The following is a 13845-nucleotide window of genomic DNA, read 5'->3' on the forward strand; positions in this document are numbered from 1 at the left end:
GGGGTTAGGGTTTAGGGTTAGGGTTAGGGTTAGGGGTTAGGGCTAGGAGATTTGTTGGTGTTGCTGCGCACTCTGAGGTAGAGAGGGCCAAGAGCTGACCCACTGTCAGTCATTTCCAGCTGTGTTACCTGTGATTTCACACAGAACTGGCGCTGTGATTTGTGGCTGCTGGTGTCAAGGTGACCAAGAACTCTGTAGAAGGGGATTCCAGTGGAGGGGTTGGAAAGGCAAAGGGCTGTGCTGGGTGCCCCACCTTGGCAGCAGCTCTGGGGTCTCGGGCTGGCAGCCCTCCTCAGCTTTTCCACAAGGGATAAATCACTTTAATGTGTGAAGGGAAATAAATTAGTATTTTACTGTTAAATTAACTAATAGATCAAACGTCTTGCAATGTGCTTGCAGTCCTTCAGAATTTTCTCCAGGTAACATTTGCTGAATGACACCTTTCAGATCCCAGTCTCCCTTAAAGCAGCTTGGGATGCTCAAACTTAGAGGGCTTTTCCAGTTGTAGGAACAAGGAAAATGCAGTGTGACTGCTGCTGCCCAGCTCCTGGCGCAGAGGAGTGTCTGTAGCAGCAGAGGGTGGCAGCCCAGGGTGACCAGCACCTTGCCATTGCAGGTGGCACCCGGGTGGGTCTGGAGCGTTGTCTTCTGGTTGCAACCCCGTTGTTTTGTTGTGATCCCGTGTTCAGGATCCTGGGAGGAGCAGCTGTCTGGAGGCAGGGAAGGGCAGTCCCAGCATGGTCCTGTAGAAGCTTTCCTGTCATCCTCCTGGTGCTCCTCAGAGCTGTAGATGGAAAGAAGTGGGCTGTGCTGTGCCACTGCCAGCATCTCCACTGCTCCTTGCTGGGTGATTCTCTTGCACCAAAACAGGACAGTTCTGCCCCCCTTCACCTTCTCATTAAATCAGAGTCTAGGAAAAATGTTACTCCCTCCAGATTTAGAAGTGTGATAGCTCAGCTGTCTGTGCAGAATTTCCAAACAGTAACTTGTGGTGTCATTGCCAAAAACTTTGGGTTCCTTTACCCACCAGGCCGTGTCTCCAATCCCAGCCCACGTTCCAATGAACGTGTCACTCACTCCTGCAGACGTTGCCATCAAAGCAGTGCAGATTCCCTGGGTTCTGGGGTGCTTCTGTGTTTTTGAGTGGATGTTTTCAGCTTAACAGTGTGTTGGGGCTGGGGAGGGTGGGGAGACACAAGCCTTTGCTAACCCTGACAGAGCTGAGCAGTGCTAGGGAGAGAAAAACCAAGAGAAATTGACGGTGTGGTAGCAGAGAAGCCATGGGATCATTTCTTTTGTTCTTTGCAGATAAGAAAATGACCCAGTGGGAAGAGCCCAGGCTGCAGAACCCAGCCATCACCACAGGCCCAGTAAGTAGAGCTGTGGGATCCTGCAGGAAATGCCTGACTGGGGCACAGCTGGAGGAGCAGCAGCCCCTGCCTGCTCCTGGGCTCAGGGGTGGGCAGCCTGGGAAGCAGGAGCTCTCTGCCCACACATCTAAGGCAGAGGAAGCTGGGGATGTCACAGCAGGCTCTGGGCAGCCTCCCTGCTTGCTCAGGGTTTGGGGATGCCTAAGGGGAAAGTGCCCCTGTTTGCCTTACCTGGGTCATTCCTGGCAGTAGCATTTCACTGGGCTGGCACATTGTTCTATTTATTTGAGGATCTCTGGACCATAAAGAGCTGTTTGCACTTGGGAGGAGAGAGGTGGGCCCATGTGGGTTCAAAGTGGGGAAAAAAAGGCTCTGTGTGTAAATTCACCTTTAGCAGCGTGTGCATGGAGTGTATCTGTAATTAAATTGGTACCTGTACTTGCCTTTGTACACCTTGCTGTCTTTTGCTGTGAATAAAAACATTCATTCAATAAAGTTAAGTCGCCCCTAGTCAAGATACCCCACGTCTTCCCCTTGGCTCCTGTCTTTCTTTTTCATATTTGCTGTAGCATTAACTCTATTTCTTTTTCTCTCTATTTCTTTTCTTTTTCTCTGGATTTCTTTTTCTCTCTATTTCTGTCTGACTCTATTTCTCTTTCCCTGTTTCTAGTAGTCTCTAACTCTGGTTTTTTTCTTTTTCACTCTTTCTTTTTCTTTTTTTTTCTCTCTAACCTTTTTCTAACTTTCTTTTCCTTTCTAGCTGTACAATTTAAAAAACAGCAGTACAAATTTTCAGGCTCCTTGCAAGTAAAAAAAAAAAAAACCAAAACACCAAAAACCCTTATTATTTAAATAAAATTATTTACACCTCAGGAGCCTGAAATTTTCTACTGCTGCACCAGACATACATATTTTTTCTCCTTTTTCATATATGCCAGGTAGGGCCCCTCATTAATACTCCAGATGGCAGTGACTAATAATTACCTTGATTGAACATTACATGCCTACTCTGGAGTACTAATGAAAGTAGTTATTAGTTAGTTGGGCAGTTAATTCAATATTTAGCTAACTAGCCAATTTCTCGGTGCACCACCACGCCTGTCACTCACCCAAAGATCCACTTCTCACACAAGCCCAGCCCGTCGCAACCCCAGCCCCGGTCCCTCGATACGTGGGGGCCCCAGGGTGTCACCTGCACATCACGGCATCTCCTGTGCCCGAGCGCCTCCGGAGGGACCCTGAGGCCATCCCCAGCGCTGATCCCGTCCCTCCCGAGGAACCCTGAGGCCATCCCCAGCGCTGATCCCGTCCCTCCCGAGGGACCCTGAGGCCATCCCCAGCGCTGATCCCGTCCCTCCCGAGGGACCCTGAGGCCATCCCCGGCGCTGATCCCGTCCCTCCCGTGTCCGTCCCCCCGGGACGCTCCCCCAGCCCCGCCCCTGCCCCGCGCCCCAGCCCTGGCTGCGCACCCGCCGCTAACGCCGCCTTGTGGGCACAGCGCGGTACTGCAGCCGCCGCCGCTCCGGCGCCCTGGCAGCGCTGCCGTCCTGTGGGCACAGCGCGGTGCTGCGCGCGTGCCCTTCCGATGATGGGAGCGAGCGCATGCCGGGACCCTGCCCTGCAGGACTGCCGCCACGCGGCGGATGCCGCTTGCGGCAGGAGCCCGGCCGAGACAAGCATCCCCGCCCGTGCCTGCCGCCGCTCGAGCGTCGGCCGGAGCTCTGTTCGGCGTCGTTGCCGGATTCAGGGAGGCGACTTAGAAATTGACATGATGAGGGGCGTTACGGGTCCCACAACAAAGATGGCAGCCGGGCCGGAAGTGGCCTCTGCCAGTACTAAAGATGGCAGCAGAGAAGGGCGGAAGTTAGTGCTTGCCACTCTCAAGATGGCGGCTCGGCCGGCACTCGCCTGACCTTCTATATCTGGCGGCAAGAAAGGGCGGGAAAACAAGGACCTCAGTGTGATTTGGGGGCTGCCTGCGCGCGGCGCCGACACCGATCCCCGCGGCGCGATTTTCTGCGGGGTTTCCGAGAGTGCGGACACGGGCTGTGGGCTCAGCGGCGCAGCGGGCGCGCGGGAAACGGGCGGGCGCAGACAGGCGGCTGCGGGCAGACGCCTTTCTCTGCCGGGGTCCTGTACTGCCGGGGGTGGTACCGCGGGTGGGGCCGAGGGCGTTACTTGGGGCGGTACCGGGGACGATACCGGAGGCGGCACCGAAGGCGGTACCGGGGGCGGTACCAAGGGCGGTACCGACGGCGGTACCGCGGGCGGTACCGGGCGGGGATCCAGGTGCGGGGCCGTGAGGTGATTCAGGGGCGGGGCCGGGCCCGGCACAGGTGCGCGGGGTCTCAGTGCGGCTGCGCGGGGCGTGGCCGAGGTGATTTAACTCCAGGTAATTGGCTCGGCCGCCATTTGCTCAGGCTGAGCTCGCTTTGGACGCTCGGGCTCTCCGGCCTTTATTATGATCGATTGCTCGGCGATCAATTAGTGATGCCTGCCGCTCGATTGTTTGGCGAGCGATTAGTACTGCCTGCCGATCGATCGCTCGACGATCGATTAGGAATGCCTCTGGATCCATTGCTCGGCCATCGATTGCTCGTGCCTGTCCATCGATTGCTCGGCTATCGGTTAGTGATGCTTGTCGGTCGGTTGCTCGGTCATTGATTGCTCATGCCTGCCGATCGATTGCTCGGCGTTCGATTGCTCATGCCTGCCGATCGACCGATTGCTCGGCTCTCGATTCGTCATGCCTGTCGATCGTTTGCTCGGCGCTCGATTGCTCATGCCTGCCGATCGATCGATTGCTCGGCTTTCGATTGTTAACGCCCAGAGCAATGGACCCTGAAGCGAACCCCGCCCACGTCTCTGCCGAGGTGATCACGTGGCCCCGCCCCCCCGGGTTTTAAAGGGGTTTTGGGGTGTTTGAGTGGTTTTAAAGTTCTTTGAGGGTATTTTGAAGGGATTTTTAAAAGTTTTTTTCTGGGATTTTTAGTTTTTTTTTTAAATTTTGGTGGTTTTTTTAGGATGTTTTTGGGGGTTTAGCCCAGCGCTGACCCTGTCCCTCCCGTGTCCGTCCCCCTGGGATCCTCCCCAGGCACCACCCTGCCCCGCCCCAGCCCTGGCTGCGCACCCGCCGCTAACGCTGCCTTGTGGGCACAGCGCGGTACTGCAGCCGCTGCCGAGCACTGCCGGAGCGCCGGCTCGGGGGTGGCTGCAGTACCGCGCTGTGCCCACAAGGCGGCAGCACTGCCGCCCTTCCCACGCTCGCAGCCGCGGCCGCTCTCGCAGCCCGAACTCGGCGTCACCCTCCCCTCTATTCACACACACCCCCCGCTCCCCGCTCCATCCGGGCAGCGCCGGCGGGGACGCCGCTGCAATCCGGATCTCCGGCGAGGAGAACAGCATTGCTGCCCTGCCGGATTGAGAAATCCGATTCCTTGCAGAGATTGAGGGGATAGGGAGCTGATCCTCAGGCTGGCTTTTGGCAGCGGCAATTGGGTGAGATGGGGAGAGGGGATATTCCCCCGGATCCGTTAAAGCCAGCTCTGCTGGGTTTGGGTATCTCTCTCCAAAAACTGATCCCGCTGAAGGGGACTTGAGGAAGCAGCGGGATGCCCTGGGGGCTGTGCTGGAACCCCCAGCCCCGGTGAGGAATGCTGGGCAGTGCCGGCTCCGAGGGGACCCGGAGCCCGGAACAGCCCCGGTTCGACTCCGGGAGAGGGGGCGGGCCGCGAGCGATGGCCCCGCCCCAGCCCGGGCAGGACGGGGCGCCGGGGAGGGAGCGGGCGGGGCCGGGCGGGGATTGAGGGGCGGGGCCGGGCCCGACTCAGGTGCGCGGGGCCCCAGTGCGGCTGCGCGGGCCGGGGCGTATTTCTATGCGGCCGAGCCGCTCCTGCCCCGCTCCATTCGGGAACGCTCGTGCTGGGATGCGGCGGGATCCTCGTCGGAGCGCTGTGCCAGGGACAGCTCCCGGTTCTGCGCGAATCCCGGGGCGTTCAGGTAGGACCAGGGTCGGGTCTAGGTTTTGGCGGTATTGGCTGGGGGTTCCAGGCGGTGCCGCCTCTCCCCGGGCAGGCAGGGTGCGGGTAGCGGGGCCGGGATCGGGAGCGCCGCAGGCAGCAGCAGCAGCCGCCCCGGACGGGCGCTGGGGCTGAGCCCGGCGCTGCCGCTCCCATTCCGTTCCGGCGGCCGCGGCACTCTGGACACGGTCCCGCTTTGGCCGCGGGGAGCCGGGGCTCTGCCGGTAACCGCGCCCGGAAGAACGGCGGCGGGATCTCCCCGTGTAGACGCTGCATCGCGGCTGGACCTGGCCGGGGCGCGGGGAGTGCTGTGCCAGCCCTGGAGCCCCAAATCCCGGCGCTCCCGGTGCCCCCGTCCCGCGGAGGCCCCGCAGCCCTGAGCGCGGAGCAGCGCCCGGCTCCCCGTTCCCGTGCGCGCACAGCCCCGGGGCTGCTGCCCGCGCACCCCTGCGGAACGAGCGGGGCTGGGGCGCGGGAGGAGCCGCTCGGCGGGGCCGGGCACGGTTCCGCTCGGGCTGCTTCTCCATCACCTGCCAGATGAGATGCTCCCCCTCTCCCTTGCTTTGCAACTCCAAGAAGCTCTGCAATGGCAAAACCTCTTTTATTAAAACTCGGCTGCGGCTTTTCCCCTTTGTTTCCAGGTCACAGGATATACTGGGATTGAGAGGGTTCCTAAAATCCGACTCTCGAGGACACGGCCCGTGGGAGAATTGAACTCACAACCTTGGCACTACCTGGACTGTGCTCCGACTGACTGAGCCCTCTGCATCACAGGTATGAAACTCCCAAGGATGGGAATTCTTGGCTCCAGCAAGGAAACTGCAGCTCGTTCTATTCTGCTAAAGCTGCTTTACACACCAGCCCCTGCCACGGCTGTAGGGTAGAACTGGCTGGCAGCTGGCATGACAGCACCGCATCTTCCCATCCCCTGATTTTCCTGCCCTTTCCAGGATTTACCCAGCAGCTGTACATTTACTCTTGCCATGTATCTTTGTAGGGAGAAGTGAGCAGGACAGGTTCTGAGGCTTCCCTTGCTGCGTGACCTGAGTTCCTCTGGAGAGTGGCAGGTGGCATTTCCTGCAGGTGAGTGTTGCCCGAATGAAGCAGCTGCTGAAGCTGGGGCTGGTTTTGTGGCCCAGAGCTGCACAGAGGCCTCAGTGCCTCCCACTCACTGCCAGCAATGCTCCTTGTTGTTTCTGTGTGTCCCAGCTGCGGGGAACGGGGGGCAGGAGGAGGCCAGGAGTCCCCGAAAGGCATCCAGCACCTCTTGTCCATGGGCCCTCGGGGCAGGGGCTGTGCCTGCAGCGTCCTGCCCGTGCCGAGCACACGGCCCGGGATGGGCGCTGGGTGCCCGGCCGGCGCTGGCACGGACACGGCTCAAGGGCTGCCCGTGGCTCCCGGGCCAGGGGCTGCTCTGAGCAGGCTCCTGGAGATGCTTCAGCCTGGATACAGGCCACTGACAGCCCAAAAGCAGCCCAAGGAGCAGCTGGCGTGTCCTGGTGATGGTGGCACGGGCTGTGTGCAGAGGGGCTCAGACAGCAATTCCTGGTTCCAGCCTCCCAGAGCTCCCAGGCAGCTGCCAGGTATGTCCTGTCCACCCCAATTGCCTTCCCTTCCCGCCTGAGGCCTCGTTCAGCAGCAGCAGCAGCACTAAAGCCAAGGCAGTCTTCCCTCACAGCTATTAAATGCCAACCGACAGCCTGCAGAGATGCCTTCAAATCAAAGGTTCAGGTGGGATGAAGTTTTGTTTGGACGAAGGTGGGAGTTTCCAGGGAGCCAGCTGGAAGTGCAGAAGGGATGGAAAGCTTTCCCAGGTGGGTCCCACTGGAGGTGTGCTGGAGGCAGGGATGTGCACCCTTTGCTGAGGGAAAAGAACTTGCTGAGGCTCTGAAAGGAGCTGAGCTGCTGCAGGGAGAGATGTCCTCCCGTGGGCATGGGGAGCTGCCTTGGCACGGGACGGGAGCGCCCCCGGCCCTGCCTTCTCCTGCTTGAAAATATCACCTGGAGCCCCGGCTCGGGGGGGCTAAATCAGCTGGACTCCAGGCAGCTCTGTCAGCTGCCCCCCAGGGACATGGGTGGGACTGGGGGATGAGGGCTTTAAATAGCCAATTCTTTGGAACAGATGCCTGTCCCTGTCCCGATGCTGCTGAGCTTCCTTGCACGCTCTGCCCGTTCCTGGCACAGCTGGCGTTCAAGGGGCAGCTCTGCACGGGAATATCCACCCTCCATGAGGCACTGTGAGGGTATGACATTACATATGAGCATTACTGTAGCCAGCCCAGAGCTGGAGGTTTGTTTTAGAAAGAAAATTTTTGGACTCTGCAAAAGTGAAAGCTCAATTTCTACAAAAACCATCTGGTTGTGACATTGCACGCTCCAGACACTCTTCTCTCCTTGCCTGAGCAAAAGGTTTTACCTCTTGTACTAAATCAGGAGAAGCACAAGGACAGAATTCCACATTCACCAAGCATTAAATAAGGGCTTCAAAAGAAAAATCTGGGCAGCAGTAACTGTAAGAGCACTTGGCTTCAGTCTGACAGGCAAGCCTCAGAACAGCTGTTCACCTTTAGTGCTGCAGAAGTACTTCCAAGACAGTCACTAGAGGTCAGACATCTAGGTCTTATCACCTTTATTTGTGGTGTTAAGATTGCCAGCCCTTAAGGCCAGCAGATCCTTAACAGGGAATGGCCTCCTGCATCAGGCAGGGCTCAGCGTGCCTGTACCTGCGGAAGGTCGGCTGAATCCATACAGGTCTCTGCACTGCAAATGCACATGAACCAGTGCAAGAAAGCTCTCCATGTGCTTCCTCAGGTACTTCCCAGTGGCACTGCTCAGACACCAGAGCTCCAACCTGCAGCAGGTGAGTCCTGGAGTGCTGGATCAGCATGGCCACAATGGCCAGGGAGGTGAGTGAGCACTGGGCAAGGCAGTGAGCCTGCACCTCAACACCACCTGTGAGAGCAAGGACTGGCTCACTCTGGAGAGCCTGAAGGAAAACTCGCTCCAAATCTCTTCTGGCCGATGCTGACATCAATTTCCCCAAAGCCTTAATGTGCTCTGTGGACAGCAGAAGTCTCCTTGCTGGGGCTGTCTTTGGTGGCTGTCTGTAAAGAGCTGCACCAAATTTGTCCATAGAAGCTTAACTGCTTCCCTATTTTAGGGGATTTTTCAGATTTCTGAGAAGCCAAGCCCATCTCAGGAAGTTGCAGCATGGTTAAAGTGATCTCCTTCAGCTGAGCTGCAGTCATGTACATGTGCAGCTCCTCCAGAGCCTGCAGCTGGTGAGACTTCCTGGGATAGACCTGGCTTTGGTCCTTCCCCCCAGTCTGCAGCTCTTCCAGGACACTTTTGGTGATGGCTTTGAAATACTTGGACAAGACGTGTCTGTGATCTCTCGTTTTCAGCAGCTGGAGCACCCCAGAATGGAGGTGAGCTGACAGGAGCTTCACAGTGACAGGGTTCAGACCAGGCTGAGGAATAGAGCGCAGCTCCAACGCCAGGAACCAGCTCTCCAGTGCAGGATGTCTGAAAATCAAGGTGAGTGCATCCTCCAGGGTCTGTAACAAACAGAGGTAACAGCATGACTGAATGGATAATCACAGTGCAGGGTAAAAAATAAACTCATTCATCTGCCTATTTTCCACATTTTATCAGTTACAATTATTGAACATGAAACTGTCTACTAGCTGACCAGAGGATAAAAAATATTAATGAATTACAAGCACATAAATATCATTCTCTCAACATTTATGCTGTGGGATTTATGCTGTTACTGAACACTCTGGACGTGTCTAAGCTCGTCTGCAGAGAAAACTGAGTATTCTGGGGTTCATCAACACACTCTAATCTCCACAAATTCACAGAACAGATGAAAGGAGAAAAAATTCCCTCCTCAGGTACATAATTTTCATAAGGCTTTACACAGGGCTGAGGGAATGCATTTTTTCCTGAAAAGGTGATGTGATTTGAGACTTCTCCTGACCGTGTTCCAGCTCAGGGGTGGGACTGTGGGTGATGCAGCTGGCTCACATCTCCAGACAGTAGTTTAGCAACCTCACGCTCTGCATTCCTAAGTTCCCTCCAAGAGCTTGACAACACTCTCTGATCAGCAAAACTATTCCCCAGAGAATCAGCCAAACCCAAGTTTACTAACATGTGCCTCTGTATGCAGGGATTTGGTACCTTGTCATTTGAAGACACTTCTGTCATCAGAGGCTCCTCATCCATGAAGAGATCCCATCAGCCTGATGCTCCTCCTGCTTCTGCTGCTGCTCCAGCTTTATTTCATTGTCCCGGCACAACAAGATGCTCAGCAGGTCCACACAGAGATCAACAAGCTGAGGACCCAAAGTTTTACCAAGCTATGAAAACAAAGACATGTTGGAAGTGAAGAAAAGAGGAGGATGGGAGCAGACAGGTAATTATACAGCAGGAATAGGAGTTAACTAAGAACTACTTAGATTACAACCTCTTCTGGGAGAAGGAACCACCTCCCTTAATAGAAACCTGATTCTAAGAGAAGTCTCAGGTTGCCAAATAAATAGTGATAGAATTTCATTTACACATATATATATTCATTTATACATTATATATATGACATTTGGAGGTACACAGGCCAGTGAATTTTACTCTCTGCAAAGGCTTCCTGGGGAGACCCAGGAGCTGGATTAAAATCTCGAGGTTATTTGCACTCACACTGATCAGCAAGGTAACCCATGCAAAGTAAATCCAAAGCAAATCCTCAATAATAAGAACTGGCATTTGTTTACAAATTACGTGCAGTTTTGTACGGTGCTGTGCAGCCTCAGAGACAAGCACAGAAAAAAGAGCTACAGAACTGGAACCTAAGTTTGAACAGCTAAGTCATTTGTACCTTCTACATGAAAATAAATCAAACATAACCACAATATTATTACAATATTGCTCTTACCCTGCTGAAGTTCTCCACTGTGGATTTCAGGTATAACAGCACATGCTTTACTCCCAACAAAAGCTGGTCAGGTGGGAGCCAAAGCCAATTTTGTCTGAACACCACCTTCCAGTAGGGTATTGCTTCCTCTCTCATAGGCTCTCTTTAGCAAAGTGGTAAATGCAGAATCCAGGGGCACAGCAGGTTCTTTGCTCACCTCCTCGTGATTTTTAAACTGTTTAAAGTGAAAAAAAAAATCATAAGAGAAAAACAGTGATGAATATGAAACAAAAATCTCCTCAGCTCCCCATGTTTTGAGATGAGCTCTGAGCTGAACTCAGGTGGAGTGTAGTAGTGTTCACTGCTGGCCTTGGAGAAAAACTCACCAAACCCAGCCCAGGGGGCCTGTGATCCCCAACCCAGCCAGAGGCAACTGCAGGCACTCTGAACTGACACATATAATCTGCACAAGGAAAAAAAAAGGATGCAAAGTAGCCACCTACTCATTAGAACTGATTACCTCTTCTAGATATAGAAAGCCATCCACCCAAGTTTTCTTCTTTTGGCACACTCTGTCACAAATTATAACTGTGTTTGACAATGATCAATGAGTGTTGATGCCTTTTTTTTTTTTTTTTTTTTCTCTGAAATCTCACCTAGGTGCTTTATCTTTATTAAAAAGGAAAGGGCTGTTTGTTCTAATTGTACTAGAAATAAATCAGGTGGTTGAAGAAATAAGTCAGGTGGTTGCACACCTTGTCTGGCTGTGGTGTCTCCCTTCAGCTCTAGGAATCACACTTATCAAGGTGTCCTGTTTGCAACACAAGCAGAAAAAGGTACCAAAATTCATCTTGGAACTCATATTTGTAAAAAGTGGCTAGATTATTTTTTTTAAAGAATCAAAAGATAAAATAGCCCAAGTATATTTTTTTTCTGTAACTTTTTCTCCCTGCACACAATATAGCTGCACCTCAGAGCAGCTCCACATTGCTTTCTCTGTACAGAACTGATGACACTTAGATTGTCTTCTCTAGCAGCTCCTATGACAATTAAAGCTGAATTTGTTTCTTGGCCTACACAAAAAAACCCCAAAAAACAACCAAAAGAAACAACAACACACCAAACAAACAAAACAACAACAACAACAAAACAAACAAACACAAGCAACACAAATTTGGGCCTCTAAAAAGTTTGGAGGCCATTCCAAAATACCATTAAAGAAGACACCAGGAGCAAGTTCATATTTTGCTTTTGACAATATAGAGAGAGGAAAGATAAAAGCAGCATGAGTTGGTGCTTAGGTCTAATGACAGGGTTTAAAATATTTGAACTGCCATTTCACCTTCAGATTAATCATATAATCTCTGACACATTAGAGCCAAACCATTCCTCAGTTTTACCCTCTGTATATCGAGGACAACAACATTCACTCCCATTCTTGAAGAGGTTTAAAAGTTTTGTGAAAAGAACACCAGATAAGTATAAATAATTATAATAATCAATTTTGGTTATCAGAGAGCTTAAGGGGCTCCCTTCACACGACTGATGGGTGCTTTGGGAGACAAATGAAGTCTTTAGGCAAGATTGTGCCTTTTGTTACCTTTTCTGCCTTTAATTATTACTTTTCACCTTCAGATAGGCTAATGCTGATCAGGAAATCTTACCCACACTGTAAAGTGAAATAAATCCCTCACCTTTTTATTTGACAGCACTGAAGCTCTTTCATTGCACATGGAGCCACATTAATCACCTATTCCTGCCTTCCTTCTCCCCACCACACAAATGAAGAGGCTCATCCTGTTTTACTCATCATCAATGACAGCAAAGGTGTGATCCATTTGTTCTAATTTAGTCACCACCTGCCCAGGATCTGAGGCAGGCACCCTCAGCTCTGTTTATTATCAGCAGAGAGAAACAGGTACCCCCAGAGAGCAATTTGTCTTATCCCAAGATGGGGGTGTCTAGAACAGGTCACAAAAATCACACTCTGGAGATTTTTGGGGGCATTAAGGGAGCCTGAGGTGACTGGCTCAAACTTGGGTGCATAACTTCTGGACATCCCACTCAGAATGTCCACAAGAGCTGCTCAAGTGATGCAATAATTCTCACTGCAGGCTGACACGATCTGAATGGGACCAGCATCTCCCAGCACAGATAAACTCTGGCCTGGACAGTCACAGTTAGCAACCCTGCATTTGATGCCTGACATGAACCAGGAGATAATGCTGGGATTGCAGCTTTGAGAGCCACCAGGTGAACTCCACCCAGCCATCATTAATCAAACACACTCTGCTTCCACATCCCAAACTTTGGGGCCTCCAGGCATGAGGCAGCAATGCTCAAATGTGCAGCTGAGCATCTCTTTTTTCTGGAGCAGCAAGTTCCTTATTGCTAGTGACAGTAAATTAGTTACTATGGATTCCCAAACACCTGGTGATCCCAGTCTAATCATTAACCTTCCTGCAAGGTGGGAAGGCTCCCTATCAAAAGGAATAAATTTTAAATTTGGAGCCTCACTTAAAAAAAAAAAAAAAAAAAAAAAAAAAAAAATTTAAAGTTTGTCATGGTTACTCAGAGGATTGATTTGAGGTACTTTTAACAAAGCAAAAAAGATGTAGGAAGATTTTTTTTCCAGCAGAAATCCAAACACAAGACCCAGATATGTGGATAATCATCACTGCAATGCAATTGTCTCTCAGGGGACACTGCAACAGCACAGAGCAGCTCAGGACAAGAATTAACTAAACACACCCAGCTGCTGACACTCCTTCCCAAGAAACTCTGGTTTCTGTCCTACTGGCAGAGAGGCCTCAAGTGAAAAGATAAATTAACAAACTTCCAACAAACTCAGAAAGAAGAAAGAACAAAGGTGGTGCTTCTGTCTGTAAAAGCCTATTAGTACCTCCAGAAATCTGTCTGTACCTGTCCCACCCTGAGTTCTTCTCTCCTGCAATCCTGCTGCCATCCTAATCACTTCTGAATATCACAGCTGCTTCTTTTACTGTTTTATTAATTCCCAACTCTTCACACTTCAGGTGTTGGAGGTACTGAACATAAACTATGTTCTGCCCTGGGAAGGGACTCTACTCTCAGCAGCATGGATTTTCTTTCCTTAGAAATCTGGCTTGAGTTAATTCAATGTGACACCATCACCTTCCTCCCCAGCAAACAAACAATTACCCTGTTGTGAACTGTTATATACGTGATTCCTGCTAATTAAAGTTTGTATCTATGTAACTAATATACTTTGATTGTATTCATTAATATACAATTGCTTATTAATAAATTGCTGCTAAATTTAACTTTGTTGCTTGATTAATTAGACAAAATCCAAAATCCAAATCCATTTATAATGGAACTCATGCCACTTTTTGTTCATTATTTCCTCTTTTCTTAGTTTCAACTGACTTCCAGTCTTAGCAGCTGTCCCACAAACCTCAAACACATTTTTTCATCTCAACATGAGCACCACAAAAGGAAACTTTCCCAGCCTTTTAAGGGACCTTGCACTTCAAAATCAATCCAATTCTTGAAAATATGACTTTAC

The 13845-nt window shown here is 51.8% G+C and overlaps 1 protein-coding gene and 2 long non-coding RNA genes across 3 annotated transcripts; 2 read left to right on the plus strand and 1 right to left on the minus strand.

The window, feature by feature from the left end:
- The first annotated feature begins 5223 nt into the window (after positions 1-5223).
- LOC130266281 (uncharacterized) lies at positions 5224-6472 on the plus strand. The gene is made up of 3 exons (XR_008842811.1): positions 5224-5369; positions 6031-6163; positions 6387-6472. It is a non-coding gene; the product is annotated as an uncharacterized LOC130266281 (long non-coding RNA).
- Positions 6473-6724: 252 nt separating this feature from the next.
- On the plus strand, positions 6725-8240 carry LOC130266280 (uncharacterized). The gene is made up of 3 exons (XR_008842810.1): positions 6725-6972; positions 7068-7203; positions 8201-8240. It is a non-coding gene; the product is annotated as an uncharacterized LOC130266280 (long non-coding RNA).
- Positions 8241-8436: 196 nt separating this feature from the next.
- LOC130266283 (nucleolar pre-ribosomal-associated protein 1-like) lies at positions 8437-10907 on the minus strand. The gene is made up of 3 exons (XM_056515595.1): positions 10320-10907; positions 9572-9750; positions 8437-8946 (listed from the first exon to the last, which is right to left on the minus strand). The coding sequence occupies exons 2-3, from the start codon at positions 9614-9616 to the stop codon at positions 8437-8439; spliced, it is 555 nt and encodes a 184-aa protein (XP_056371570.1). The 5' UTR covers positions 9617-9750; positions 10320-10907.
- Positions 10908-13845: the final 2938 nt, after the last annotated feature.

This window comes from Oenanthe melanoleuca, unplaced genomic scaffold (assembly GCF_029582105.1).
Source record: "Oenanthe melanoleuca isolate GR-GAL-2019-014 unplaced genomic scaffold, OMel1.0 S009, whole genome shotgun sequence".
Classification (NCBI taxonomy): domain Eukaryota; kingdom Metazoa; phylum Chordata; class Aves; order Passeriformes; family Muscicapidae; genus Oenanthe; species Oenanthe melanoleuca.

Excerpts from the sequence above, each read along its gene's own strand:
- LOC130266283 (XM_056515595.1), bottom strand. The coding sequence starts at position 9,616 with ATGGATGAGGAGCCTCTGATGACAGAAGTGTCTTCAAATGACAAG. Across the intron at positions 8,947-9,571 it reads AAGTGTCTTCAAATGACAAG|ACCCTGGAGGATGCACTCAC; the intron begins GTACCAAATCCC and ends TGTTTGTTACAG.